Consider the following 24164-nt stretch of genomic DNA (forward strand, 5'->3'; position numbering starts at 1 on the left):
CTTTCTTTAAATAAGCCTACAAATCTGCCAATAGGATAAGATCAAGAATTGTAATTTCAACCCTTAGTGGTCCAGGGCCTTTTAGATCTTTTATTTTTTCTACTTTACAATTTGCTATATTACTTTATTGTTAAAAGCATTTTTTGTGCAGTGCTTGATATCCATCTTTTTAGTAAAACCCCAGCTTCTTTTTTTGCAAACACATTTCTACAGAACAATGACATTATGAACCTGAAACTGTCCAAAAAACTCAATTACAAGTGGTAAATGTTGTCATTTTTTACAGTGAAAATCACAAAAAATATAGATCAAACAGATTTTAGGTTTTAGAACAAAAGATTAAACATGTGGAGACTAAATAAAACTGTATAAATCCACAAACAAAGCAAAGACAAGGCCAAAGCAATGTGAAAAAATGTCTAAAAAAGCAGACGAAGCTTCATTGAACTATATACAAGGATTTATTCCAAAGGCAAATCACAACTAATTGTCATAGCTCTTGTTATTTTTGTTTTGAGCCAAAAAGCTAAACACATTTTGAAATCTTCATGTTAAATTTTGAATAAAATTTTTGAATAAAAACACGGTGAGTTCAGGGACTGCTAAGGGTAAGGAAAAACATTCTAATCACGAAGACACGTGTTCTTAAACTAAGATTATTTTGCTATGAAAAAACTGCTTTGGTAAGATTATCTTTCTTGCAAGACAGAAAATAAGATCATTTTTACTTGAAACAAATGTCTTAACATTCAATTTTTGCATTGTATTTACTTCCAAATTTAGTCCAGACAGATATTAAACAGTAGCCTGGGTTCATGTCTTCAACAACATGGAGAAAGTCCTCATCTTGAACCCATTCTGTGCATTTCTGTGCAGAGATATTTTACATACTGAATGTCTTTGCTTTAGTAGATGTATTTCTTATTATATAAAATACCTTACGTAAAGAGGTGATCCGTTCACTTGATTCTAGTTAAAACAGCAGATTTCTGATTCAACTGCTGTTTTCTAACAGCCTTGGAGGAGCCTTGTGTTCAAGCCATCAATATATATAAATATATAAAGAGCCCAGCCTCTCCTCTCCACTGGAAAACAGGCAGCACAGACGCCCGACGATGCGACACTGTGCCATACTGTTGTGGAGCTCTGAAGGTCAAGGCTTTGAATCTGCAACTGACTGCCACAGAAAGCCAGTGCAGAGATCTGAACTGCAGTAGGAAAAATGTATCATGAAATCTTCTGATATAAAGCAGGTATGGAATAAGAAACCAGCCGAGAAAATATACACAACGTAAAAATGAATAGAACATTAAACAAAAAAAATTATCATAAAATAATGGCTTTTTTTTGCTAAGGAAAATAAATTGAAATTAACTACAAATTGGTTGACTTTAAAATTGAATTACCATAGCAATTTGCAGCTTTTGCGTAGTATTTCAGTCATAAAGTATGACATTATTACTGATACATGCAAATAAGACAGCATTGCTGACATTTCTGCAATTTCAACTACATGTGAAGGCATTTATGATTTAGAGAAAAAGAATCCGCCACAGGCTGGACAGGTCTGCACATCCTTAATTGCATGTTAAAATTCTTTCTACATATGTCATTTAGATTTAATTTACTCTTTTAGGTGCAATGACTTCACAACTGCTGCACAACCAACCATCAGTACCAGCTGTTTTAGTTCTGTTCTAAAACTGTTCCAGTGTCGACAGTTATTAATCACCATGGGACACCCGGGGCGCTTTCCAAAAGCTAAGGGAAGTGCATGTGAGGACAAATCAAAAAAGATGTAAGAGCTCCAGTCTGTCTGCACAACCTGGCTGCTTGTCAGAGCAAATCAGAGACTGTGTGATACGCAATTCCCCTGCAAACATCACTGTGATTTTTTTCTTCCTGTTGGTTTGAGCAACCCGAAATGACCTGTTGCAAACCGAAGTCCCGATCTGATGTGGAAATACAAATGATCAGTGTGCAGGGGCCTTAATATCCTTGTAAACATGCAAATGTAGAAGGAGAGAAAAATTTAACAAGAGCCTCTTGCACCTTGCAGGAAACCATAAATTATCTAGGGTTTGGCTTCTGATTGGCGGAGGAGGCTGAGATTGTGTTGCTAGGGTAACTGAAGGGGAACCTCCCTGAGCCATGTCATTTTCTTTGTGTCTCAATATTTATCATGAATGTTTACAGGAAATAATCGTTTTAAAGAGATTGTTCTCATCTGCAGAGTTAAACATCATTAAAACATGTGCACAATAAAAAGGATCACAAAATGAATGATGCATGCATTCCAATAAAAACAAATGTTTTCACAACAAACTCACAATGTTATATGACAATGAAGCAAGAGAAAACCAAATTAAACTTTGATTTTACTTCTTGTAATGGTTGAATTGTCCTTTTTCATTTGGGGTTTTAAGTACTTATATCACAGTGCAATGTGAATGCAAACTCCCAGTGTTTGTTTTACACAACATCGCCCTCTGCTGGTCAAATAGTAACAAGGCTTTTGAGTTACCTTGTGCCGTAAACTTATATCAGCAGTAAAAATAATGAAAATTAAAAAATGTGAAAATAAATTAAATTGGATGGATTATATTTGTAGTGAATCCGTTTAGATGATCCAAAACAAAAACTGCGATCTTATAATATACGAAAACAAACAAGATTGTCCTTTATTTAGTTTAAAAAACTAAGGGGCCCACTAAAAAGCTATTCTAATACTTCAAGAATGTGATTTAAGGGGTGAACAAATTACTTTGAATTAATTCATATTTTGCCACAACACCCCTCTGGGTTTCGCCTCGATGGTACAGTCCTTTGGCAACATGGCGCTCGTTGGGAGACTGGCAGCCAAATATTGTCGGTCATTATTGTTTGAGCCTTTTCAAGGACGTTTTCGTGGAGTTTTAGCTCCGGGCTGGATTCAAAGCTGTGTTGTAGGTAAGAAAAACTAAATGCTGAATCGTGTGAGTGAACAGGAGAGAAATGTAAATCCTAGAGAGAACATTCAGAGCATGCGCACAACTAGCTGTGCTGTGCAGGGGACACTCACTGAATATAACTCTGTGAAAAATGTATGCTAAATAACTGTATTTTGTCTGAAATCAAATTATGTTTTTTTGCTAATAATTGTAAGTGGGAAAAGTGCTGTGTTTTAAAACATTTAGCTGTTTTCAAAGCATTTGTTTTTGTTCGGTTTTTGGTAAAAAGAAGATCGCATGTTCCAAACCAGCAGGTCACGTGTCTTCAAAATTTTGAATCAAGACTTTACTTTTAGACTTTGGCAAAGACTAAACATATAGTCACTGAGCTGTAAATCTGTTTTTTAAAGGCAACCTGGCCAAGAAGTTGGTGGTTGACGTGGTACAACAAAACATGTAAACAATAAAACACAAATTAAAAAAATAGAACTGTTAAAGGAAACACATTTGAGCATAACACACAAAACAAGTGTTTAGGGGTTGAATAGTCAACAAATGGAAGAGTAACAAATTAGAAACACAAACACTGTTCAAATGGCTCTGTGGAATTTTGTTTAATGTTCAAAAATAAAGCACTAAGACATAAAATGATACAGCTTCATCTGAGCAGAAGATGCAGCCAAACCAGAAGCCTGTTTCTCCATATTGGTCCTGACCCGAGAAACAAGAAAATGATGAATGTCAGTCAGAGGAACGAAGATCGTCGTGACCTCTTGACCTTTGTAGAAGAGACCTTTTAAGGGGGTTTTTGTAGATCAGAGTCATCCAGCGAGAAGACCTGCAGATGCTGAGTGAAGGTCACTCTGCTCTGGAGTGTTTTATTGTGATGAGTGAGACAAAAGAAGGTGAAGCCTAATCCTAAAGGTTCTACCTCACTTCATGTAAATAAGAATAAAGACAAACTCGAACTGGACTCAATGAATTAACCAAAAACATGAGAAATAACATCAACTTGAACTGAGAGTTCACTGCTACAGCCTCACATAATTGAGGGTGCGCCTGTCAATCAGAAGCTCACAGCCTCTTTTAGGCTCAACAATATTTGAAAATTAGAATATGTTGCTCTTTTTCATAGATAATAAATGTTAAATGTGACTAATACAAAAGAAGAGTTGGAAGAAAAGTTGATGTGTGTTGATTCTGTTGTGAATAAAAGCAACCTTGCTAGGATTTATGTGAGGAACCCTGTTTTTTTTTTTAAATCAGCTTCAAACAGGAAGTCAGTGTTCTTTTTTAGTTTAGCTCATTCAAGGCTATAATTTGTTGTTAGTAATATTATTGTTCTTATTTATTGCATTTTTGCTCCTATTTATTATGTTGTCTGTTCTTTTTATTTTTTGGTAATGGTATGGTAACAAAGCAATTTCTCCACTGTGCGATCAAAGTTTTATCTAATCTAATCTAATTGTATCTATTTACTAAGATCATTTTTAAAACAAATGCTGTAAAATGCCATTTAAGATCTTGGGGGGGTGGAAAAATCACCTAATGCTAAATGTGGGGTGTATAAAAGTGACCATTCCCAGTTTGAATTTTATTTTTTAAGACATCATTTGACCTACATTTCCTTCATTTCATGTGTTTTTCTGTAGCTAAGAGACATTTGCTGTCGGAAGATATTGTCAAACTGCAGGACTTCCAGCAGAGGAAGCTGGCTGTGGCTCATCTCGTCTCTGGAACAGAAGGTGAGAAGCTTTATTTCTCATTGCTGATCAGTTGCAGTTTTCCTTCAACAAACTTACCTTCAAACCTAATTTCACAGGTAATTTTATCGAGCTGTTCAGACAGAAAATGCAGAGAAATGAGCTGGTTCTGCGGGATGAACTGAAGCTCCTCCTTCACCTGTGCCAGTCTTTAGATGACATGGTGGTAGCCAGAGATGCCATTTATAGGTACACTGCACACAATTCTACATCAACAGATCATGCAAACGTTTTTTTGTTTTTTTTTTTGTTTTATTACCTGTCAGAAATCTGGACTGTTAACATCTGATCTTTTTTCCAAAGATACTATGCAGAAAATCGGAACTTGATGTACGGAGACTTTAAGTTTGGTCCTCTTTTCATGAGACTTTGCTACGAGTTCGGCCTGGAAGAAATGGCTGCTTCAGCTCTTACAGATAAGGTGAACATGAGTCATCAAAGCCCCAAAAGTTCCACATGTTTATGTGAAATATAAACGGTTTTGGACTGAAAGCTTGCTCTCGTTTCAGAATCTGAAAGGATTTTTCCTCGACACAACCTCTTTTAACATTGCTATAGACATGTTATTCATTAAAGGCTTGTATGAAAGTAAGTCACACATAATCTGGTGTTTCCAGGTGTTGGTGCATGTCTATTTATGTCAAATTCTGATTTTTATAGGAGCTCTTGAGGTGCTAAAAAGCATGAGGAGCCAAGGCTTACAATTCAACAAAGACACTTTAACTCTTGCAGCTGGGACCTGCTATAAGCTGGTATGGTTTCAAACTCTTCATTTGCTGTTTGATTATGTTTGAGCTCTCCAGAGTCTGGATTAAAATGATTTGATGTGTTGCTTTAATTGCTTTCCGCCTGTCAGAACACGGCAGAGTCGTACCGGATCTGCACAGCTTTGATGGAAGAGGAGCAGACCAAAGGCCACTTCATCTCTCGGCACGCATTCTGCTTCGCTGTAGCTTTAGCACTGCGACAGGTCAGCAGTTTACTTTTTTTTTTTTAAACCCTTTTCATGCAAAAAAAAATGTGGAGACTTCAAAAAATATTAGGTTTTTTTTTTTTTTTTTTTTTTGCAGAAGGAGGTAGAAAAAGCAAAGCTGCTGTTTGTACAAATTATGAACCCAGAAAGCAAATTGTGCCAAAACCTCAAGGTAAAAGCTCTACATTTTTCTCTGCAAAGCTGCGTTTTTGCTCTTTTTCTTGTGTGACTCATCGTTTTCTTCTGTTTCTCTCTTCCAGGTAGCAACACTAGCTGTGTCTGGAGAAATTGTAGAGGCTGTTGCCTTATTATCAGCAGCCCTGTTGCCCAAAAGTCCGTATTTTATTAAAAAAACAGAGTTCTCGCAGGAGGTGGTGAGTGCAATTCTGTTACTTCATCACTTAATTAGTTTTCAAAATGTTTTTGCTGAGTCTATCAGGTGTTTTAGGCTCGTGTTTGTCTGGAACTTGAAAGGAGAATTTCAAGGATGATCTTATTTTTAAAGAAATCACAAAATCTAAAAAAAAAAAACTAAATATACTGTAAAAAAAAAAGACTTCTTTTACTTAAAACGCAAAGACATTATGAACAAAACAAAGCTCTCCAGAACATACAGTCTAAAATCTGTGTCTTTCTTTTTGCTGATTCTGTTTTTTTAGTTCAAACCAATGGAATATATTTTCAAATTTTCATCCAAATCTGAGAGGCAGATGATAAATCACTGCTATATTTGACCCTGGTCTCTTCCAGGTGGACCTGCTTCGTCTGCATAGCGAAGGCGGACCACATCACACAAAAGTGAGTCAGGTAGTGACTCAGCTTGAGCGAGCCTCTCAGGTGACTCAGCAGACCCTCGATGACATGCTGTGCCACACACCTGTGGGGAAGAGGAGACAAGCACCCATGGGCGAGGGGAGGAGGACCAGCCGAAGGACTCTGAAGCCTCTGAAGTCTGCTTTATTGTCAGAGTGAGGCCAGTTCTGCTCAGCGATGCAAATGTCTAATGTGGAGATTCACAATTTGGTTTATAAAAATGAGCTTTGTTACGACGCAGGTACAACTCACAGCAGTATTCATTGTACAGTTTTAAAATTGACCTAGAAAAACATAAATATTTTTATCACAACACTAAAAGTCAGATAACAGACTTTTGTTAGTAGAGATGTTTTTTTTTCCATTCATTTTTCATTATTAAACAAACTTTAACCACACCTCATGATTATTTTTGAAAAACCTCAACTTAGTAAATGTTACTTGAAAATAAGCTGCAGTTTCTTATAAAGACAGTCAAAATAAATCAGGCAGGGATGTATTTTGTATATCCTGTGTAAGTTTGGAGGGGGGTGTAATTGATTATTATATTTAATAAAAAAAATGTTTTGAAGAAGCTCTTTATACAAAAGACTCTTGTTTTTTACTCCAACATCGTTAAGGTTATGTCTTTCCAGATTCATGTATAATACCTGTACATGTATAAGGATTTGCTTCCTCCCACTCTCTTTTCTTGAAAAAAATTTTTTTTAATTCCAAGACATATATATATATATATATATATATATATATATATAAATCCCTTGCTGAGATGACTTGGTTACTTTTTTTATTTTATATAGTAAAAGAAGAGGTTGATGTATCCCACAGTTTTACACATTTTATTTTAACTTATTAAGAATAGCGTTTTATTTTGATTTGATTTATTGTCCCACAATCAAAACCATCCCAATTAATATTGAATTTATTTATGTTTTTTTCAACCCAAACGTCTGAAATGTTCAGGTTGACATTTTCTTCAGAACGGAACGCAAGCCACTAGCACAAACGGCAAGCAGTGTATATTGGAACGCACCCCATGTGTAAACAAACGCGTGACGTATGTCAAATCCCCTCCCACAGTGCATCTCTTTCATTGGCTCGGCTTCAAGTGAACCAGCTGAACCAAGCTTTATCAACTCAAAATTACAAAAAAAAAAAAAAAAATCCCAAAGAACAAGTTTACCGTTTTATAACAAGGGGCTGTAGTTTGAAAAACAAGCGAAAGTGGACTATCCTGTTACGGTTGCCGGTAAAATGCTTTTTAACATCTGCTAGCGCTTAGCTAGCAGTGACGGGAGAAGCCAAGTGGAATTCTGCTGGTGTCGTCAGACGGCTCACCCCAACACGTTTACACAAAGGAAAAAAATATATCTAGACAAACATATATTTTCTTATTTTTAATTGAACCTGGTTTTACTTTTTCGGAGCCCCGTTGGTGAGTAAACTAGCCAAGTCCCAGAGAGTCAGTTTGTTGGCTCTGGCTAACTTTAGACATTTGTGGAAAACACCATGAGCACCGAAGAGACCGCAGCAGCCAACAACACCGCTCCGGAGGATGATGGCATGACCTGGTGGTACAGATGGCTCTGCAAGACAGCAGGAGTTTTAGGAGGAGTGTGTGAGTAATTTCCAGATTAAGTTATTAGTTCATGTGGTTTTTAACAGTTTAATCCCAAGAGTACATACAAAATTATATGTTGGACATGTGTTGACTAAAATTTTCCATTTGGCTGTTGGTTTAATTAGTATATGATATTTTTAAACGAGTAAACCTTTGAGTTTGATTTCGTAAACTAGGCTTTGTCAATGCTTATTGTCCCCTCACCGCACTGGGCACCGCCTTTTCGGCGTGCCAGGCTCACTCCACCACAGCTGCTTGTGACTATGAGCAGATATAGATGCAAAGTCGCCGTTAAACGTCCCTTTTTGTACTTTCTATTGAAGAACACTGACTCACAAGCGCTGCCTGTGCAGATTTCCTGCTGATCAGCCGTTGTTGTCATTCTCAGTGACACTAGGATCACAGAGCCTGCAGTATCGCATGAACGCTGCAGATCCAGTGGGTCCTTTATTATTCAAAGCCTGGAAAGTTTTGAAGGAGCAGGGCGTGCTGCAGACTTTTTCCATGCTTTGAAACAGCTCAGGTGATGAGGCTTGTCATTGAAGCATCAAAGAAAGTCTGCCATTCTGAGATACACCTGCAAACTACAATCAAAGATTAATGGAAACCACTTTAACCAGTTTATTTATTGGGTTTCTGCTGGGTTTTTGGCAACATTTTGTTTCATTCACTGAATTTATAGTTTTTATTTTATTATATTTATTATCATAAGGGTTTGGATCAACCTACAATTTATTTATTTTTGTTTATCTTTCACCAACAACTTTGTTGTTTTCTCTTTTGTTACTAAGCCTATAGCTTTGGAAAATAAAATTGTTAAAGAGAAATATAAAAATATGTAAATCCAAGTATGCACACCAAAGGATTGTACAGATATTTATTTTTAACCCGAGTTTAATATTTTTAAAAAGTTAGTATTAGGAATAATCAAAATCAGAAAACTTTATTGATCCCACAGGGAAACTTGTGAATAGCCTACGTGCACGATAGAACTTCCGGTTAACTTCCGTGTTTCGAGTGTGAGGCCGACAACTTCCTGTTGGTCGTGTTATTGTTGTGGGGAGTTTTGTTGAGTTGCTAGTTTTGAGTAAATAGGAGCGGATTTCGGGTAAAAGAAAGGCGTTTGGTGTTTCAACGCGTGACAAAGACATCACAACATTGTTGTGTACCCGTGTGCGAATTTGTCAAAGTACAACAGTACTAATATAAGCTTTCATAGCTTTCCAGTAGATGTGTCGGTGAGAGCCGAATGGATGGTGAACACGGCGGGAGGACTTCACCCCAAGCAAGACGAGTCGTGTTTCGTATTTGCAGCAATCGGAAGGAAAATGCGTCATGTAAACACGCCGTTCGGAATACTTTGCCCCGGTCAGACTCGTTCGGATCAAAATTTCTTTCCGATCGAGATAGCTGGGTATACCGATCGTTGTTCATGTAAACGGTCATTCCGATCGTGTGTCACTGCTGCTCTGGGTTACGTCATGCATAGACGGTGTTTCGCTGAGAGAAAGCTTTGGAGCTCATACGGGACCGACCAGCGGCTCTGCGGACGCCCCGTGTAAACTAAAGCCCCGCTCCGCTCTCGCCCCGCTGGCTCTCCCCTCTCTTTCAACCCTCACGAGGGAGATGCGGGGGGGATGCGTGTCCACTGAGGTCTGGACCCGGCATCCGAACTCTGCGTTCGGGCTCCGGTGCCAGTGGACCGAGTGAACCTCTCTGAGCAGAGCAGCTGGATTTATTGATGTGTTTGAGGGGAGGGTGCTTTGTTATGTGTGCGTTTTGTTATGTGTGAGAATTCGGACTGCGAGCCGAACCGCCGCTCTGGGTTAGCGGCTGCCGGACTAGCGAGGACAGAGCAGAGCACACAGTGTGTGTGAGCTTTTCAGAGCAGAAATGCCGCTCAGTCCTCAGAAACTGTTCAAAAAAATCACGACACATGGAATTGTGTTTCTAATTGTGCCCCGACAAATAAAGGCTGATCATTTACGTGCAGCCAGGATGCAGATTGCAGCGTTTCCCACATGGTTTGTCCTGGATTTTGTCTCCATCAAAAGGCTAATGTTGTTAGCCTATCCTAACACTGGGTTGTTCTTCAGTTCTGTTCTTCTTCCACACAAAAAAGCACTGACATCAAGGATTAAATATAAAATGATGAGCGAACAGGCACTTCATAATATTCATAAAATTAATAAAAGCACGTTTGGAAGATCGCCTCGTATATTACCGAGCTGCTGCATAAATATGTGACAGCACAGGTTTGTCTACAACGGGACACATTTCCTTTCGGTATTTTAGACACGATATTTTGCCCATGTAACCACGCACTGGTCGACAATCCTGTAGATGTCGTTCACGTCGATTTTCGGGAGACTTTGTAGAAAACGGGTGAAATATACCATCTTTCGCAATCAAAATCTGCCGTGTCGCTGCTATAGAAGTCGCAAGCCGGAAATGGTCGGCCTCACACTCAAGGCGGCGGAAGTAGAACTGCCTTCTTTCGTGCACGGAGCCTATAGACCTTTTTCACACTTCCGCATTTTTCGACCGGAAATACGTCAATGACGTGTAAAACAACTTCCTGTTAGCGTAGCAGCAGATATGAAGAATGGCAGAGTCGAAGAGTTGCAGTCTCTGTTGCGTTCCAGGCTGTTCGTCTTCCAACCAAAAACAGCCTTACCTTTCATTTCATTATTTTCCCGTGGATCTAAACCTGAAACCCAAATGGATATAGGCGATCCGAAGAGATGAAGGGCATAGTTTTAATGTAAACACAGGTAGCACCCTCTGCTGCCGGCACTTACTAACTTCGCTCCGGGATTGTGGTGCGGCTGCGTCGTTCGTCGCCTGAAGAGTGGTGTTGCCCCGAGTATTTTCCCTTGGAACAACTTTACTGATCCTTTGAGAAGGGAGTCAGAATATGACAGAACCTCAAACGTCAGGCTATGCAGCTAAGCTGTGAAGATACTAGCGACATGGTGGCTAAGCTAAGACAGTAAAGATGGATCACGACTACATGACACACCCACCTGCAGGTAAGGTTGTTCATAATGTGTTTGGTTAACGTTAGTCAACTATGTGTACCGTTATTGGATACATGCATTTCTACCTGAACAAATTAATATTTATAATAAAAGATGTTCATGCTCTCACCTATTTTAATTACATGTATTTAATCACTTTTGAGCATTTTGTCATTTTGTAATTTCCTTAACAAAAATAAATGAAATGTATTTGTAATTAAATACTTAACATACTTTTCAAAACATGATTACTGTGTTGTGTTGAAAGGTAGCATTAATATATTAAGACTGATTTTTAATTTCTTTATCTTCACAGGTGCTCTGGATGAGGCTTTGGATTACATCCATGACTTAGAAGCCAAGTTCCTTTGCTGGAGCCAGGAGACGATGTCATGGCGGACAAAAGTTCCTCGTTCAAGACCTCCTAACTGACATTGGATCTAAGATCATTATTCCACCTTTTAAGCTTTCAGCTCAATTCAGCAAGGAGGAAACAGAACAAACCGCAGCCATCACCCGCCTCAGAATTATGGTGGAAAGAGTGATCAGTAGGATAAAGTCCTTTCACATCAGGAACTCTCTGTGCCGCTCACACTGATGGGCAGTGTGAATCAGATCTGGCTTAACCGCCGTGTTTTGGCAAATTATCATGGACTTTTTTGTTTTGAAGAGTGAATTAATGTTTGGTATGTAAATAATGTATAATGTGCAAATAGTATGGAAAAATTTAGTGTTTCCACATATTCTTAAAATCTAATTAAGTATAATTGTTATATTCGTAATATTTTTCTGTTGAAATGTGACTGACTACACAAAAAAATTAGATGAACAAATAAAACAATTTTGGTCAAAATTGTGCCTCGTTTAATTTTTTGGTATGCAAATAACATCAAACATTTACAATAAAAAATAACATTACAGATCAACAGTAAGACAGAAGGCTGAACTGATTGTTAAAGACAAGATAAGTGTAATTTAAGGTATGCATTCATGCATTTGCCACAATATATATCCAAGTTCTCTTTCATTCCATCTCAGAAACCCATCCAACACAACCATGAGAGGTTGGGGCTGCACCTGGCATAATCTGCTTCCAGATGCCATCATATGGATCTGGCTGTGGTCCTACACAAGAGAAACACAACACACAAAAGTTAGACATAAGTGCATAACTACATTTCAATTTAATTCATTATATCTGCTGTAACCATAATTTGGTTAGTCATAAGATTAAAAAAAAAAAACTTAACTTGCTCACAAAGCAACAAAAAGTTAATCACCTGTATGCCTTGTACAGTGTGGACCTCTGACCGTCCCTGCCAACTGTTTTGGGTTTTTGCACCATCAGCTCACTAACCGGTTCAGGATGGATTCCCTTATAAGTAAAAGGCAGAAAGCAATTAAAGTCTGTAGTAACTACTTGGGGTGTTTTTATAATAATTTAGAGTTGTTATGGATACACATACGTTCTTAAAAAATAATGACAATATGATCACAAACCCACCTGTGCCATCTTTGCAAGCCACTCGTGCAGGCCAGGGGGGTGGAGCAGCCTGCAGACCCAGCTGTGAATAATGTGCGGTCTGGAACAGGATGGCAACTATGTGATTGCAAAATCCTTTAGCAGCCACACAACTGCAGACGAAAGCTTTCAGGTTGGCACTTTCTGCGTCCAGTGATATCTAGACACAATAAATTATATAGGTTAAAATTAGGACATACTTATGTTGCTACATCAATGTTCAGAATGACATGAAACTATAACTGTCAATAGGGTGACCAGATTTGAGTTTGTAAAAAAGAGGAGTGAAGTGAGTTTGTGAGATATTTCATCGAGAGTAATTGGTGTTCAGAGCTGCATACATGAAGCAAATATAATTACATTTCATCTATGTTCAATGTTATTTTATTATATAAGTATCAAAAGAGAGGACATGTCCAGGAAAAGAGGACTTCTGCTCACCATACTTTCAGAAAAATAATACTAGTAAGTGAAGAAAGTGCCGCAACCGCAGCAAAATGAACACGCATACGGGCAACTTAACATTTCTTATTTACAGCTTCACCAAATTTTTGGGTGTTATGTTAATCTCATGCCTTTTCACTTAAACATACACACAACATATTCACTGCGATGCCTTATATTACAAATTAATAACACCAGGATTTACAGTTGACGTAAACACACAGAGTTACCGGTGATGCGGCTATGGCTAAAGCTAGCTGAAGCTTACCTTGGTAATGGTGGATAAACTCTTCGTGGACGAATTTATATCCCATGTCCAATTTGTTTCCTTTAGTGGACGATTGCATCTTCACACTCTTCATCACATCGGTGCTGGTGAACTTCGGAACACAACTCAGGCTCTTCGAAAACACTCTAGGCTCTGCCATTCCTCCGCCAGCGAAGCACAAACCGGAACTAGGTTTACACGTTGATGACGTACTTCCGGTTTTTGCGAAAAAGGTCTATTAAGTGTTGTGTAACCACAGCTAAAAAGCACGTTTTGCTTGTTGTTTTTTTTAGTCTGTTTAATATATTTTCTTTTGGACTAAATATAAAATATGTTCTAATTGTCACCACTTTTAAAAGTAAAAAAGAATGTATTCAATTCAATACATTTTATTTATAAATAAATTGTTGGAAATGCTGGATATGCATGTATATAAATATATTATATATTTACATTTTTTTTAAATGCAGGGTTTAAGAAAAGTTGCTAACATGATGCTTATTTACATTTAGAACAATTCATAATTCTTTTTTTGTTTGTTTGTTTACTCATAATGAATTTCTGATCAAATAAAGTAAGTAAATCTCAAAATGTAAAGCTTTAGTTGACAGCACTAAAGTGTTCAGGAGTAGATGGATCCAGGGTGTGAAGCTCTATTCAGGTTTTGGAACTGACTGGAGCTCTTATGAGAAACAATTGGGAACATTCTAGACTTTTTAATAATTTTAAAGCCTAAAGTAAGTTGTTGAATTGTGTCTCTGCTGTTGTAATAAGTGCTGAGGTGCTGTGAACTTCCGAAAAAAGCAATTTATTCCTAAAAAAAAAAGAAGCCTAGTAAATAATAGATGCCTGTAATGATTTTCTATTACCGTGAAGCTTCTAGTTGTTTGATTAGCGAAGCATTTACCAACCTTTTAAACAATTTGTGTTTCTATATGTTTAGCTAAATCTTGTCTCTGTAAACAACACAAACACAGCAAAGGATTTTAGCTCTGTATTCTTCTTTTAAACTATTTTTTTCCTATGTTAATTTTATCCTCAAACATTAATTTCTCTTTTATTTGTGCTTCTTTGTAATGTAGAACATGACACTAACTCTGACATTTTTCATTTCCTTTTTTCTCCGCTGCTGAAATGAGTTTTTCTCTGCGTCTGGAAAGTTCACAAGCGCTTCAATAGTCTCTGCAGACTCTGGAGATTCTCCTCCAGCCGTTCTTATATTGTAGACTGTACCTTTGTTTTAATAACAGGTATATGACTGGCTCTACTGGACATTTTGCATCCACAGTTGAAAAAATATGAAATTTTTGCAGTGAAACTTTTATATAAACCTGTAACTGTAAAAGAAACGAAGATCATCAACATCATTTAAATAGTCATGGTTGAAATAGTGGAAAGACAAAACCTGCTCTGATTTTTGGATTTCTAAATAATGTTTTATATTTATTCCGCTCCATAACCTTAGAGCTGACCGGATATAATAAAAGTGTTTTCTTTTTAAATTTTCGTTTGCAATCTAGTAAGGAAGAAACTAAACAGTCTGAACTTTTAGAAAAACCAGACTCTAACTGAGGTCTGAAGTGTTTTTTTGAGTATGAAGGTTTGACCTGCTGCCTGTGTGCTCTGTCTTGTTTTTATGGGAAACAGCCTGTGCCATCTCAGGAGTGTGGAACTGTGTTACCGTCAACCCTCTAAATATCGCCGCTGGAGTGTGGATGGTGTAAGTCCTCAACACAGACACTAACCCGTATCAATAATTCAGCTCAGACGCTCCTGTTGCTGTTCAAACATCACACTAAATACCCACTCCGATTCAACTCGTGTTTTTAACAAGTTCTTGTTGCATTTTTCTGATGATGGGGGGGGGGGGGGGGGGGGGGGTTGTTCTGCACCGTGGTCCCGCCCACAACTTAGAGGTGAATTTCTAATGAACACCTGCCGCTCTGCTGACACTATGCCGTTGAAAAGCTAAAAATGGTTTCGTGGTTTGGTGATTAAAAGACCTCTGGGAAAGTGTTTTGATGAAGATGATCTGTGTGGGTCTTTAATTGACAGTTTTTTTGGAAATTGATTGTCAGAAAATCCCTCTGGGCGATTATTTGCAAATGAAATTGAAAGCCAAACACCAGAAAGTGTAAAGAAAAGCAAAAGAGAGAAATCTTCTTTTCATGCATTTTGTTTGAACCACTGTATTTAATTAGGTAAATCTGAAAATGGTGTTCTTCACTGTTTTAGTCTTTTTATGTTAATGTAACTTTGGTTTTATTATTCAACCGACTGCTTGAACGTTGAGAATGTTGCAGCGTTAATTTACTTCTCAGAATAAAAAGTCTTTAGTCAGCTGTTGCTGTTTAAGCTACATTTATTACAACATGAAAAAAACAAAGACTCTTTGGAAGCAACAGAGGTGTGTTCTTAGCATGTCCCTGCTTCCCCTCCCTTCCTGCGTCCAGGTTGAACGCCTTTGTGCTGTTCCTTTGTGAGGTCCCGTTCTGCTGCCAGTTCATAGAGTTTGCCAATGCAGTGGCGGCGCGTGCAGACAAACTCAAACCCTGGCAGAAAGCCTTCTTCTACTGCGGGTAAGAACAACCAAGCTCTGCTACTGAACCTCTGATAGACATGAAAGCTCCTATATGAAACCCTGAAATCAGATTGCATTTGTTAGCTCACACATTATAAATATTTTAGGTGAGGCCAATCCAAATAGCTGTACTTCTTGTTAACTTGCTACAGAAACTGGACTGTTGGAAACCTTGGACTGGAGAAGGAAAACAATACTGCTAAACAAAAAGGGGGAGGGGGGGCACAGAAAAGCACATTTTCTAGAAAATAGAGAAAATAAGATGGTAAAATGAAAAAAAAAATCTGAATAAATGTGAACCTTTCTGTTCAACTGTTGAAATTTGCCAAATTAATAAAGAACTAAACTCAAGGCTTCAGTCAAAACAGTGACATCTAGTGGCAAATTGAAGCTGTAGGAACTTTTATAGATTGAAACCAAAACAGACATTTTATATGTAATAAAATAAATGGCAACACAAAGAACCTGCTTCAGCCCAATTTTCCTGGTTAAAAAGTTTTGTTAAAGTGGAATCTGAAAACTCCAAAATATATCTATAATAAACAAAAACAAAGAAAAAAGTCATGACAGAATATGAACAGCAAAATGTTGATCCAGGTTCATTCAGAAAGCCTTCTTTAACCCTTGGGAATCCATAGTGACAACAGAAAAACATCAGAAATGGATTCTGTGGTCCTCTTGGTTCGTGGTAAAATACACATAATTTATCTTTAATTAAATATGGGTCTGGGTTCTTATGGGTTGAAATCTTAACTAAAAGTCTAAATTGATGGGATTTGGATCAGATGAGAAACGTCTGTCTAGATTTTTATTCACCAAATAAACTATACTAGAGGCTAAAAAGAATGTTGACGAAATTGCTTATCGAGAACATTTTGGAAAATTATTTTATAATGAAAAAAATTAAGTTGATTTTCTAATCAAGATTGCTTATAAATATATATATATATTTTACAAAGTATTGTTATTAGAATGTAGCTTCTAAATGACTAAATTGCCTTTTTTTTGTTGTTGTTGCATCGACTGCCTTTTTCCAAGGATGGCATTGTTTCCTATTTTCTTGAGTTTCTCCTTCACGACCTTGTTTGGGAACGCCATCGCCTTCGCCACAGGAGTCCTGTACGGCCTCGCCTCTTTAGGCAAAAAGTAAGCCCACTTCTATTGGTTTAAGGCCGTACATCACAGTGCATGAAGTCACTCCTGTCTCTTCACGTGTCCACCCTTTCCATTAAGAACCTCCTACTAAGTGTTGCTTTTTTATTGTTGCATTGTTATCTAACAATCCGAACAATAATCCTCATCCATGCTAAGCAAATTGACAAAGTAAGCTGAAATAACTTCTCTGCCAGTCCTGCTTCATCTAATCTTCCTCTTCCTGCAACCTCCCTGGCATTCTTCGCTCCTCTTCTCTCAGGGGCGACGCGGTGACGTATGCCAGGCTGCAGCATCAGAAGCAGGGCGACGAGGAGAAGATGACGGGGACGGCAAACGGTGCTCCAGAGTAACGGGACCTTCACCTTCAGCCCCTTAATGGTCGGGTTCCCTCCGTTTGTTGTCGTGTGGTTTTTCTCCCGGCGTCGTACCTCAGTTCTGTCCTCACACTACACACAGTAGGTGTTTTTATTTATCGTCTTAATCTGCTGCAGAGTTCTCAGTAATCAAACGGACTGATGCTGAAGTCATCTCATCATTTGCATCATTATGAACTTTTCTTGTAGTGGGTTTTATGTTTCGAGGGTTTCCGCTCAGTTGTGTTGTGTGTTAAACTTGTTGCCCCCGAAGCTTCAAGGAAACTAATTGTGATTGTAAAATATTACTTGAATTCATGTTTTTCTGAGAATTCGACTGCGATTCAGAGTGGTGTCGGACAGAAGGAGCAGCTCTTCAAGGTGAATCAGGCGCTCTTAAGATGTGTTAGTGACAGAACACAAAGACCCAGGTTCTGAAGTCTTTTTGGAAGTGTGACTGATGTTCTGATCCAGACTGTGTTCAGCCTGTCCACATGTTCAAACAGAAACCTGCAGAAAAAGCTGCCATAATGTCTGCAGCTCCTGATTTCCTTTAGTCATCTTTCATCTGTCTAATCCAACAAGGCTGTGGGTCCTCCACTCTCTTTTAGCTGTCAGGTAGAAGTAATCTTTACTAAACATAAACCAATTGTATAAATAATTCTTCTGTTTATGATTTTTCAATGAGTTATAGTGTTTTGTTTTGTTTTTACCCACAAAAGCTTCTTTTTTCCTGCCTTACCAGAAATGTGAAAGTAGATTCTAGTGTTTTTTTTAACTTTAAATATTATTAAAAGTAATGTTTTTAACGTGGATTCTTTGTGTTAAGTTAAAGTTTCATGAACTTCAAACCCTTTTAGCGTCAAAGATCAAATATTTGTGGAGAGGTGTTACTTTGACTGTGTTTGGGATGAATTGTATGTTGTTTTTGGCAAAAGCATAACTCTGAACCGCAGCCTGAAGAACATTCAGAGGAAGAATGAGAGGTGTTTTCAGTGTTGGGGAATGTATTTGACACACCCAAAGATCAACAGCTGACGTTTTTATTGAATTATTTTGTACCATGTCACTTTAAACTCAGTCCAGGCACCCTGCACTTGACTCTTTGTAGCATTCAGCCCAAACATGGATCAGAAATGACGTTATGCATTTAAAAAACTTTATTTATGCTCATTTGGAAAATATAAACAGGGTGTTTTTCATCAGCAATCCAAATCTTTGGTTTACCATAAATTCCTTTACCAAAACCAGCTTTCACTTTAATGTCACCAGCTTTTGGAGTCCAGCACCATCTGGATTAAATTGTAGCGTTCCAAGATTGAATGCTGTTGTAACCTCTGTCCCTGAACGCACCATCTCTTGTTTTGTTGTTTTGTGTGTGTCAGTGGTAAAGCGACAGAGACCCAGCAGCTCTCAGGTATCACCAGTCGACTGTGAAATCCCTTCGCTTGAATCAAGCTCCAGACACACGGGGGGGCACGGTTGGGGTTGGCTGCAAAGGATTTTTAATAAGGGTAACATTAAACTTGGTTTTCTGCATTTGATACCCCCCCATCAGAGAAAGCGGCGAGCTGCTGTAGTGGTTAAACAAGAATTCTGTTGGTCTAGTGGATTAAACTGACTAATCCCTCCTGTTTTCTGTGAGAATCCAAGTTCTGCCCCCAACTCTTACAATTTAAAAAAAAGACTGAAGTACACGAATCAAGACCTCTGACTTGCAATTTTGTACACAAGAAATTGAAATATTGTGTTATAGTTATCACAAAGTTAAAAATCTGTTTGCATACACACAGAATAAAGTCAAATTCTTGAAAATTGATTGAACACTTAAACAGAAATGCCGTTCTGCAGTAACATTAAAAAAAAAAGATGAAGATATTTTTTTTATTATATTTTGGGATTAAAAAAATTACTGCAAAAGAATGCTGTCCTTTAAAGTCCCACTCTAATCATCTTTAGATCTATTTTCAAAGTGTCCCAATGGTCTTTTAATTAGGATTCTGCCGTTTTTAGCCAAAATCCTAAAACCTGTCATTTTGTAAGACAGTTTCTGCTGAATCATTAGAATCAGTAGTTCATTCAAAATTCCCCTCTGAGTTGCCACAGGAACACATTAAAAACACCAAACAGATCATTTTATTTGGAGTGGGTCTAAATATTTTTTAAGGTGTCAAGTTCTCACATCTCTTATCATGTAAGCTCAGCATGCTTTTGTCTTAAACTGACACCTAAACTCCATTAAGATGGATGTAGAAGGGAGGGTGGAGTTCACTCTGCCTGTTGGCTCTCATTTACAGAAACTGCTGCGTTTCAGTCTTGCCGCTGATGGTTAAATGCGCAGCGCTGCTTCTAAAAGAATAGAAAATAAACCAACCTCAGATAAATACCCCACCTGTGTCTGAACCTTCAGTTTAAAAGCATTTGTGAAACCCAACCAGCATTGTTGTACAACCGTTCACTACAGTTTTGCAGTTTCTGCCTTTTATTTCTGTCCCCATCGTCCATCCGAGACTCCAACTGACCGTTTTTGCCTCTGCAGGTGTTGAATGTGTTTTACCATAACCCTGGGCACTGTGACATTGGGAGTTGGGTCATCTAGACCCCACTAGACAGTGCGCTGAACTTTTTTCTTCAAAGATTTGTGATCTTTACTGGTGTCCATGGATAACATGAAATCCTCTTCACCTTTATCTACCTTTGTCATGGTAGGGAGACCACGTCAATGGTCATCTTGACCCCATAGGATGACACAAGGGTTAAGGGATTGTGTACCTGTACAGTGTGTGTTGTTGTGATTTCAACTCCTCATTTGAAGTTGTGCATTAAACAAACTTACTACCTTCCACAGTTTCAGTTTCTCATGTTTACTTATGCCCTTCTCACACTCCTATCCGTTCCAAATTTCATGCAAACCGGGAAGTACCAAATGTTGCAATTCCTTATAGACCAGCTAGTTTTTAGAAGTGAGCAACTTTCTATTGACTGGCAGGATAAAAAGTCAAACTTCAGAGCAGAAAATAAATCAATGCACATTTTAGTTTCTAGACTGTTTGATGCATATTTCTTTATTATTGATGAGAAACTGGAGGGAGGAAGTGCATTTTTTTTAATCTAAAGATGGAATACAAAAACATAAAATAGAATAAAACAATTTATTGAACATAATTATACTACTTTTATACTATATCACCATTTAAAGTATATGTATTTTAGAATGGAAAACAACAGTCTGCTTTTATAAAACAAGAAATTACAACAAGAATGGATATAAAAATGTCAACTAAAATAAAATACTATATATAATTACAAAATAAGATAAGTCTACATGTTATACTATTATATGATGTCATATGATAGTTTATATGATATTGTATTTATACGTTCATGTTCACTTATATGTTGTATGTAATTGTATATAAAATGTATAATAAAAGCATAAAATAAATCAACAATATATACAGTGGGGCAAAAAAGATTTAGTCAGCCACCAATTGTCATTGCCAAAAAAAATCCAGAAAGTCGTATTGTCTGATTTTTAAAGAAATTATTTGTAAATTATGGTGGATAATATGTATTTGGTCAATAGCAATTCTTTGTTAAATACCCTTTTTTTGGCATTGATGGCAGTCAAAGGTTTTCTGTAAGTCTGCTCTCCATGCAGATCTCCTCTACAGCAGTGATATTTGGGGCTGTCGCTGGGCAACACGGAATTTCAATTCTCTCCAAAGATTTTCTCTGGGGTTTGAGATCTGGAGACTGGCTTGGCCGCTCCAGGACCTTGAAATGCTTCTTACAAGACCACTCCTTCGTTACCCAGGCAGTGTGTTTGGGATGGTTGTCATGCTGAAAGACCCAGCTACCTTTCATCTTCAATGCTCTTGCTGATGGAAGAAGGTTTTCAATCAAAACTTGACGATACATGGCCCCATTCATTCTTTCCTTTACATGGATCAGTGTTGCTGGTCTATTTGCTGTAAAACAGCCCCCAAATCATGATGTTTCCACCCCCATGCTTTACAGTAGGTATTGTGTTCTTTGGATGCAACTCAGCATTCTTTCTCCTCCAAACACGACGAGTAGAGTTCTTACCAAAAAGTTCTATTTTTGGTTTCTTCTGATTATAGGACATTCTCCCAATCCTCTTCTGGATCATCCAAATGCTCTCTAGACAACTTTGGACGGGGCAGCACATGTCTGGCTTCAGCAGGGGGACACATGTAACCCTTGTGCTATCCTAGGCACTTTAACATTGGGAGTTGGGTCATCTAGACCCACTAGACCAGGGGTCGGGAACCTATGGCTCGCGAGCCATATATGGCTCTTTTGATGGTCACATGTGGCTCGCAGACAAATGTTTAATTATCCTTTTTTTTTTCATTAGACCAGTCCTTCTCGGGCGCGATGCGATCCCAGAGGCGCGCAGTAGTAGCGGTGCTTGGAGAGAAAAATCTGCGCCAGCACTCTCAGTTTACTATTATTTATTATTTCACAGAGTTTGTACCATCTGGAAACCTGTGAACTGCCGTGCCTAAAACTGCGCGCTCCCGTCTCTGAGAAAGAGCGCGCAGTTGCGGAGACGGGATGTGTGAGGAAGAAGGCAGAGGGTGGGGGGGGACCGGCAGCAGGTGAATCGCGCAGGGATTGTAAAAACGTAAAACCTGGTGCCCGTCACTCACTGCAGCGTGTGAGTGTGTGTTTGCTTCCATGTCTTTCTCACATCTAAAGAACATTCAGACCTAAGATCCCGTTTAAAGTCTCAACACCTGCATGAAGCAGAAACTCACCACGTATCAACCAGACTAGACTATCAGCAAAACTACTACGAGAAATACTCATCATTTATTAGCAACAGCATAACAATGTCATTAAAAAGAATCCACAGACTTATTGTACTTTAAAAGTGTTGAATTACATCAAATGCACACATTCACTTGTATATTTAGTTTTAAACATATTGTCGCGGACTGAGTTTAACTTGGCTGTTGGGCCGCGTTAAAAGTTCTGGAGTTCATGGAACGCATCGATCAAGCAGAGATCTGATTGGCCCTCAGATCTGTCGCTCAGCCTGTTGTTAGGGAGTTTGGACCAATGGGGTTCAGCTATGGGCCGAATAAGGGAAATGGGAGGGCTGGAGCGGGAGCAGGTGAACATAAAGTTGGGAGAAGCGCTCTCGTCTCGGCGGGAGAGACTTAGGAGTTGCTGAGTTAATTGTACGGCGTTTGTTAGGGGTCTGCAGTAACCAGAATAAAGAACCTTAAAAGAGGTTAAGTCTCAGTGTGGTAAAGGGACACTACATTAATGTATGGCTCTTTCGAAATTACATTTAAAAATATGTGGCGTTTATGGCTCTCTTGGCCAAAAAGGTTCCCGACCCCTGCACTAGACAGTGCTCTGAACCATTTTTCTTCAATGATTTGTGATCTTCACTGGTGTCCATGGATTACATGGAATCCTTCCACCTTTGTCCACCTTTGTCATGGTAGGGAGAACACGTCAATGGAAGGGGGGGGGTCATCTAGGATAGCACAAGGGCTAAAAATCCGACAGTGGGATTTTTTGGATTTTCTTTTCCCCATTTTGCCTCTCATAGTTGAGGTATACCTACGATGAAATTCACAGACCTCTCTCATCTTTTTAAGTTCAAGTTTAAGTTGGCTGACTAAATATATTTTTGTTGCCCTACTGAATAAATATCCCCTCTGTGAACCACCACCTTAGTGCGGCGGAGGTCTTTGAGAGTTCAAGTGATTCTAAGAGCTCTGCCATATTTTGACATTTGTTCAATAACCGTCACAACAGCACATTGCTATTATTGTGTCATTATTTATGCATGTAGACCTGGCTTAAATTGGGAAAATGGGTTTCTATTTGTATAATATACACAACGACATGTTTGTTGTGTAATAAATCTTAAAGAGTAGAAAGAAAATTGTCCTTTGATTCATCAATAGAGGGCGCCATGACACAACAACACTTAAGTGATGGTGGAATCTTGTTGAGGGTTAAATTATAGAATAAATGTCTCCCAGAGCAGAAAAAATAAGCTTAATTATTGAAGTATTAAAAACTTAACAAGGGATATTCTACGTACCTGCAGGCTCCTGTTAGTTTATACGAGACAGACTCAACAAAAGCAGCTTTAGATGCTGGGCATAAAAAGTCCCCATTGAAACAAAACCAAAAAGACCTCTTACATTGACATTTATAATTAATCCTTTAGCGTTACTTTAAGTATTTTCTGTTTAAAACAAGTCTGTAGATTTATATTTTAATCTTACAATGTAATCACAAGTTCTGTATTTAAATGCCAGGGAACTATGGTTAAAATAGACTTAGATCTGAATTCATGAAATAACACTGCTATTGAGTTTTACAGTTAAAGTCAAAACTACTGTGACATTGCAAATGTGAATTTCTTTTCTTTTAATTAAATTCCCTTTTTGCTGCACAGTGGCGCAGTTGTTAGCGCTCTTGCCTCACAATGCCCTTGCTGATGGGACTCTGGCTTCCTCCCACCGTCCAAAAACATGCATCAATAGGTTAGTTGGTTAAATTGCCCCTAGGTGTGAATATGGGTGTTTGATATGTGGCCCTGCGACAGACTGGCGACCTGTCCAGGATGTTCCCTGCCACAAGTGGGCGGATAGGCTCCCGCAGCCCCGTGACCCTGAAAGGGACAAAACGGGCTTATAAGTTGAATGAATAAAATCCAGTCTTCAAA

General features: G+C 38.3%; 2 protein-coding genes across 4 annotated transcripts; both read left to right on the forward strand.

Annotated features, from left to right (window-relative positions):
• The first annotated feature begins 2807 nt into the window (after positions 1 to 2807).
• ptcd2 (pentatricopeptide repeat domain 2) lies at positions 2808 to 7054 on the forward strand. Of its 2 annotated transcripts, none has more exons than XM_023961025.1 (10): positions 2808 to 2949; positions 4583 to 4675; positions 4753 to 4882; positions 4997 to 5114; positions 5203 to 5281; positions 5354 to 5445; positions 5550 to 5663; positions 5767 to 5838; positions 5927 to 6040; positions 6417 to 7054. In XM_023961025.1, the coding sequence occupies exons 1-10, from the start codon at positions 2814 to 2816 to the stop codon at positions 6636 to 6638; spliced, it is 1170 nt and encodes a 389-aa protein (XP_023816793.1). In that variant the 5' UTR covers positions 2808 to 2813; the 3' UTR covers positions 6639 to 7054. The 2 variants fall into 2 exon arrangements, with proteins under 2 accessions (XP_023816793.1, XP_023816792.1); XM_023961024.1 differs by having other exon boundaries at positions 2809 to 2949; positions 5764 to 5838.
• Positions 7055 to 7508: 454 nt separating this feature from the next.
• Positions 7509 to 20286, forward strand: cacfd1 (calcium channel flower domain containing 1). Of its 2 annotated transcripts, none has more exons than XM_023960849.1 (5): positions 7509 to 8097; positions 15002 to 15074; positions 15808 to 15933; positions 16974 to 17081; positions 17169 to 17342. In XM_023960849.1, exons 1-5 carry the CDS (start codon positions 7989 to 7991, stop codon positions 17179 to 17181), a joined length of 429 nt encoding a protein of 142 aa, XP_023816617.1. In that variant the 5' UTR covers positions 7509 to 7988; the 3' UTR covers positions 17182 to 17342. The 2 variants fall into 2 exon arrangements, with proteins under 2 accessions (XP_023816617.1, XP_023816616.1); XM_023960848.1 differs by lacking the exon at positions 17169 to 17342 and adding an exon at positions 17350 to 20286 and having other exon boundaries at positions 7529 to 8097.
• The last annotated feature ends 3878 nt before the right edge of the window (positions 20287 to 24164 follow it).

The sequence above is a fragment of the Oryzias latipes genome, chromosome 12 (assembly GCF_002234675.1).
Source record: "Oryzias latipes chromosome 12, ASM223467v1".
NCBI lineage: Eukaryota > Metazoa > Chordata > Actinopteri > Beloniformes > Adrianichthyidae > Oryzias > Oryzias latipes.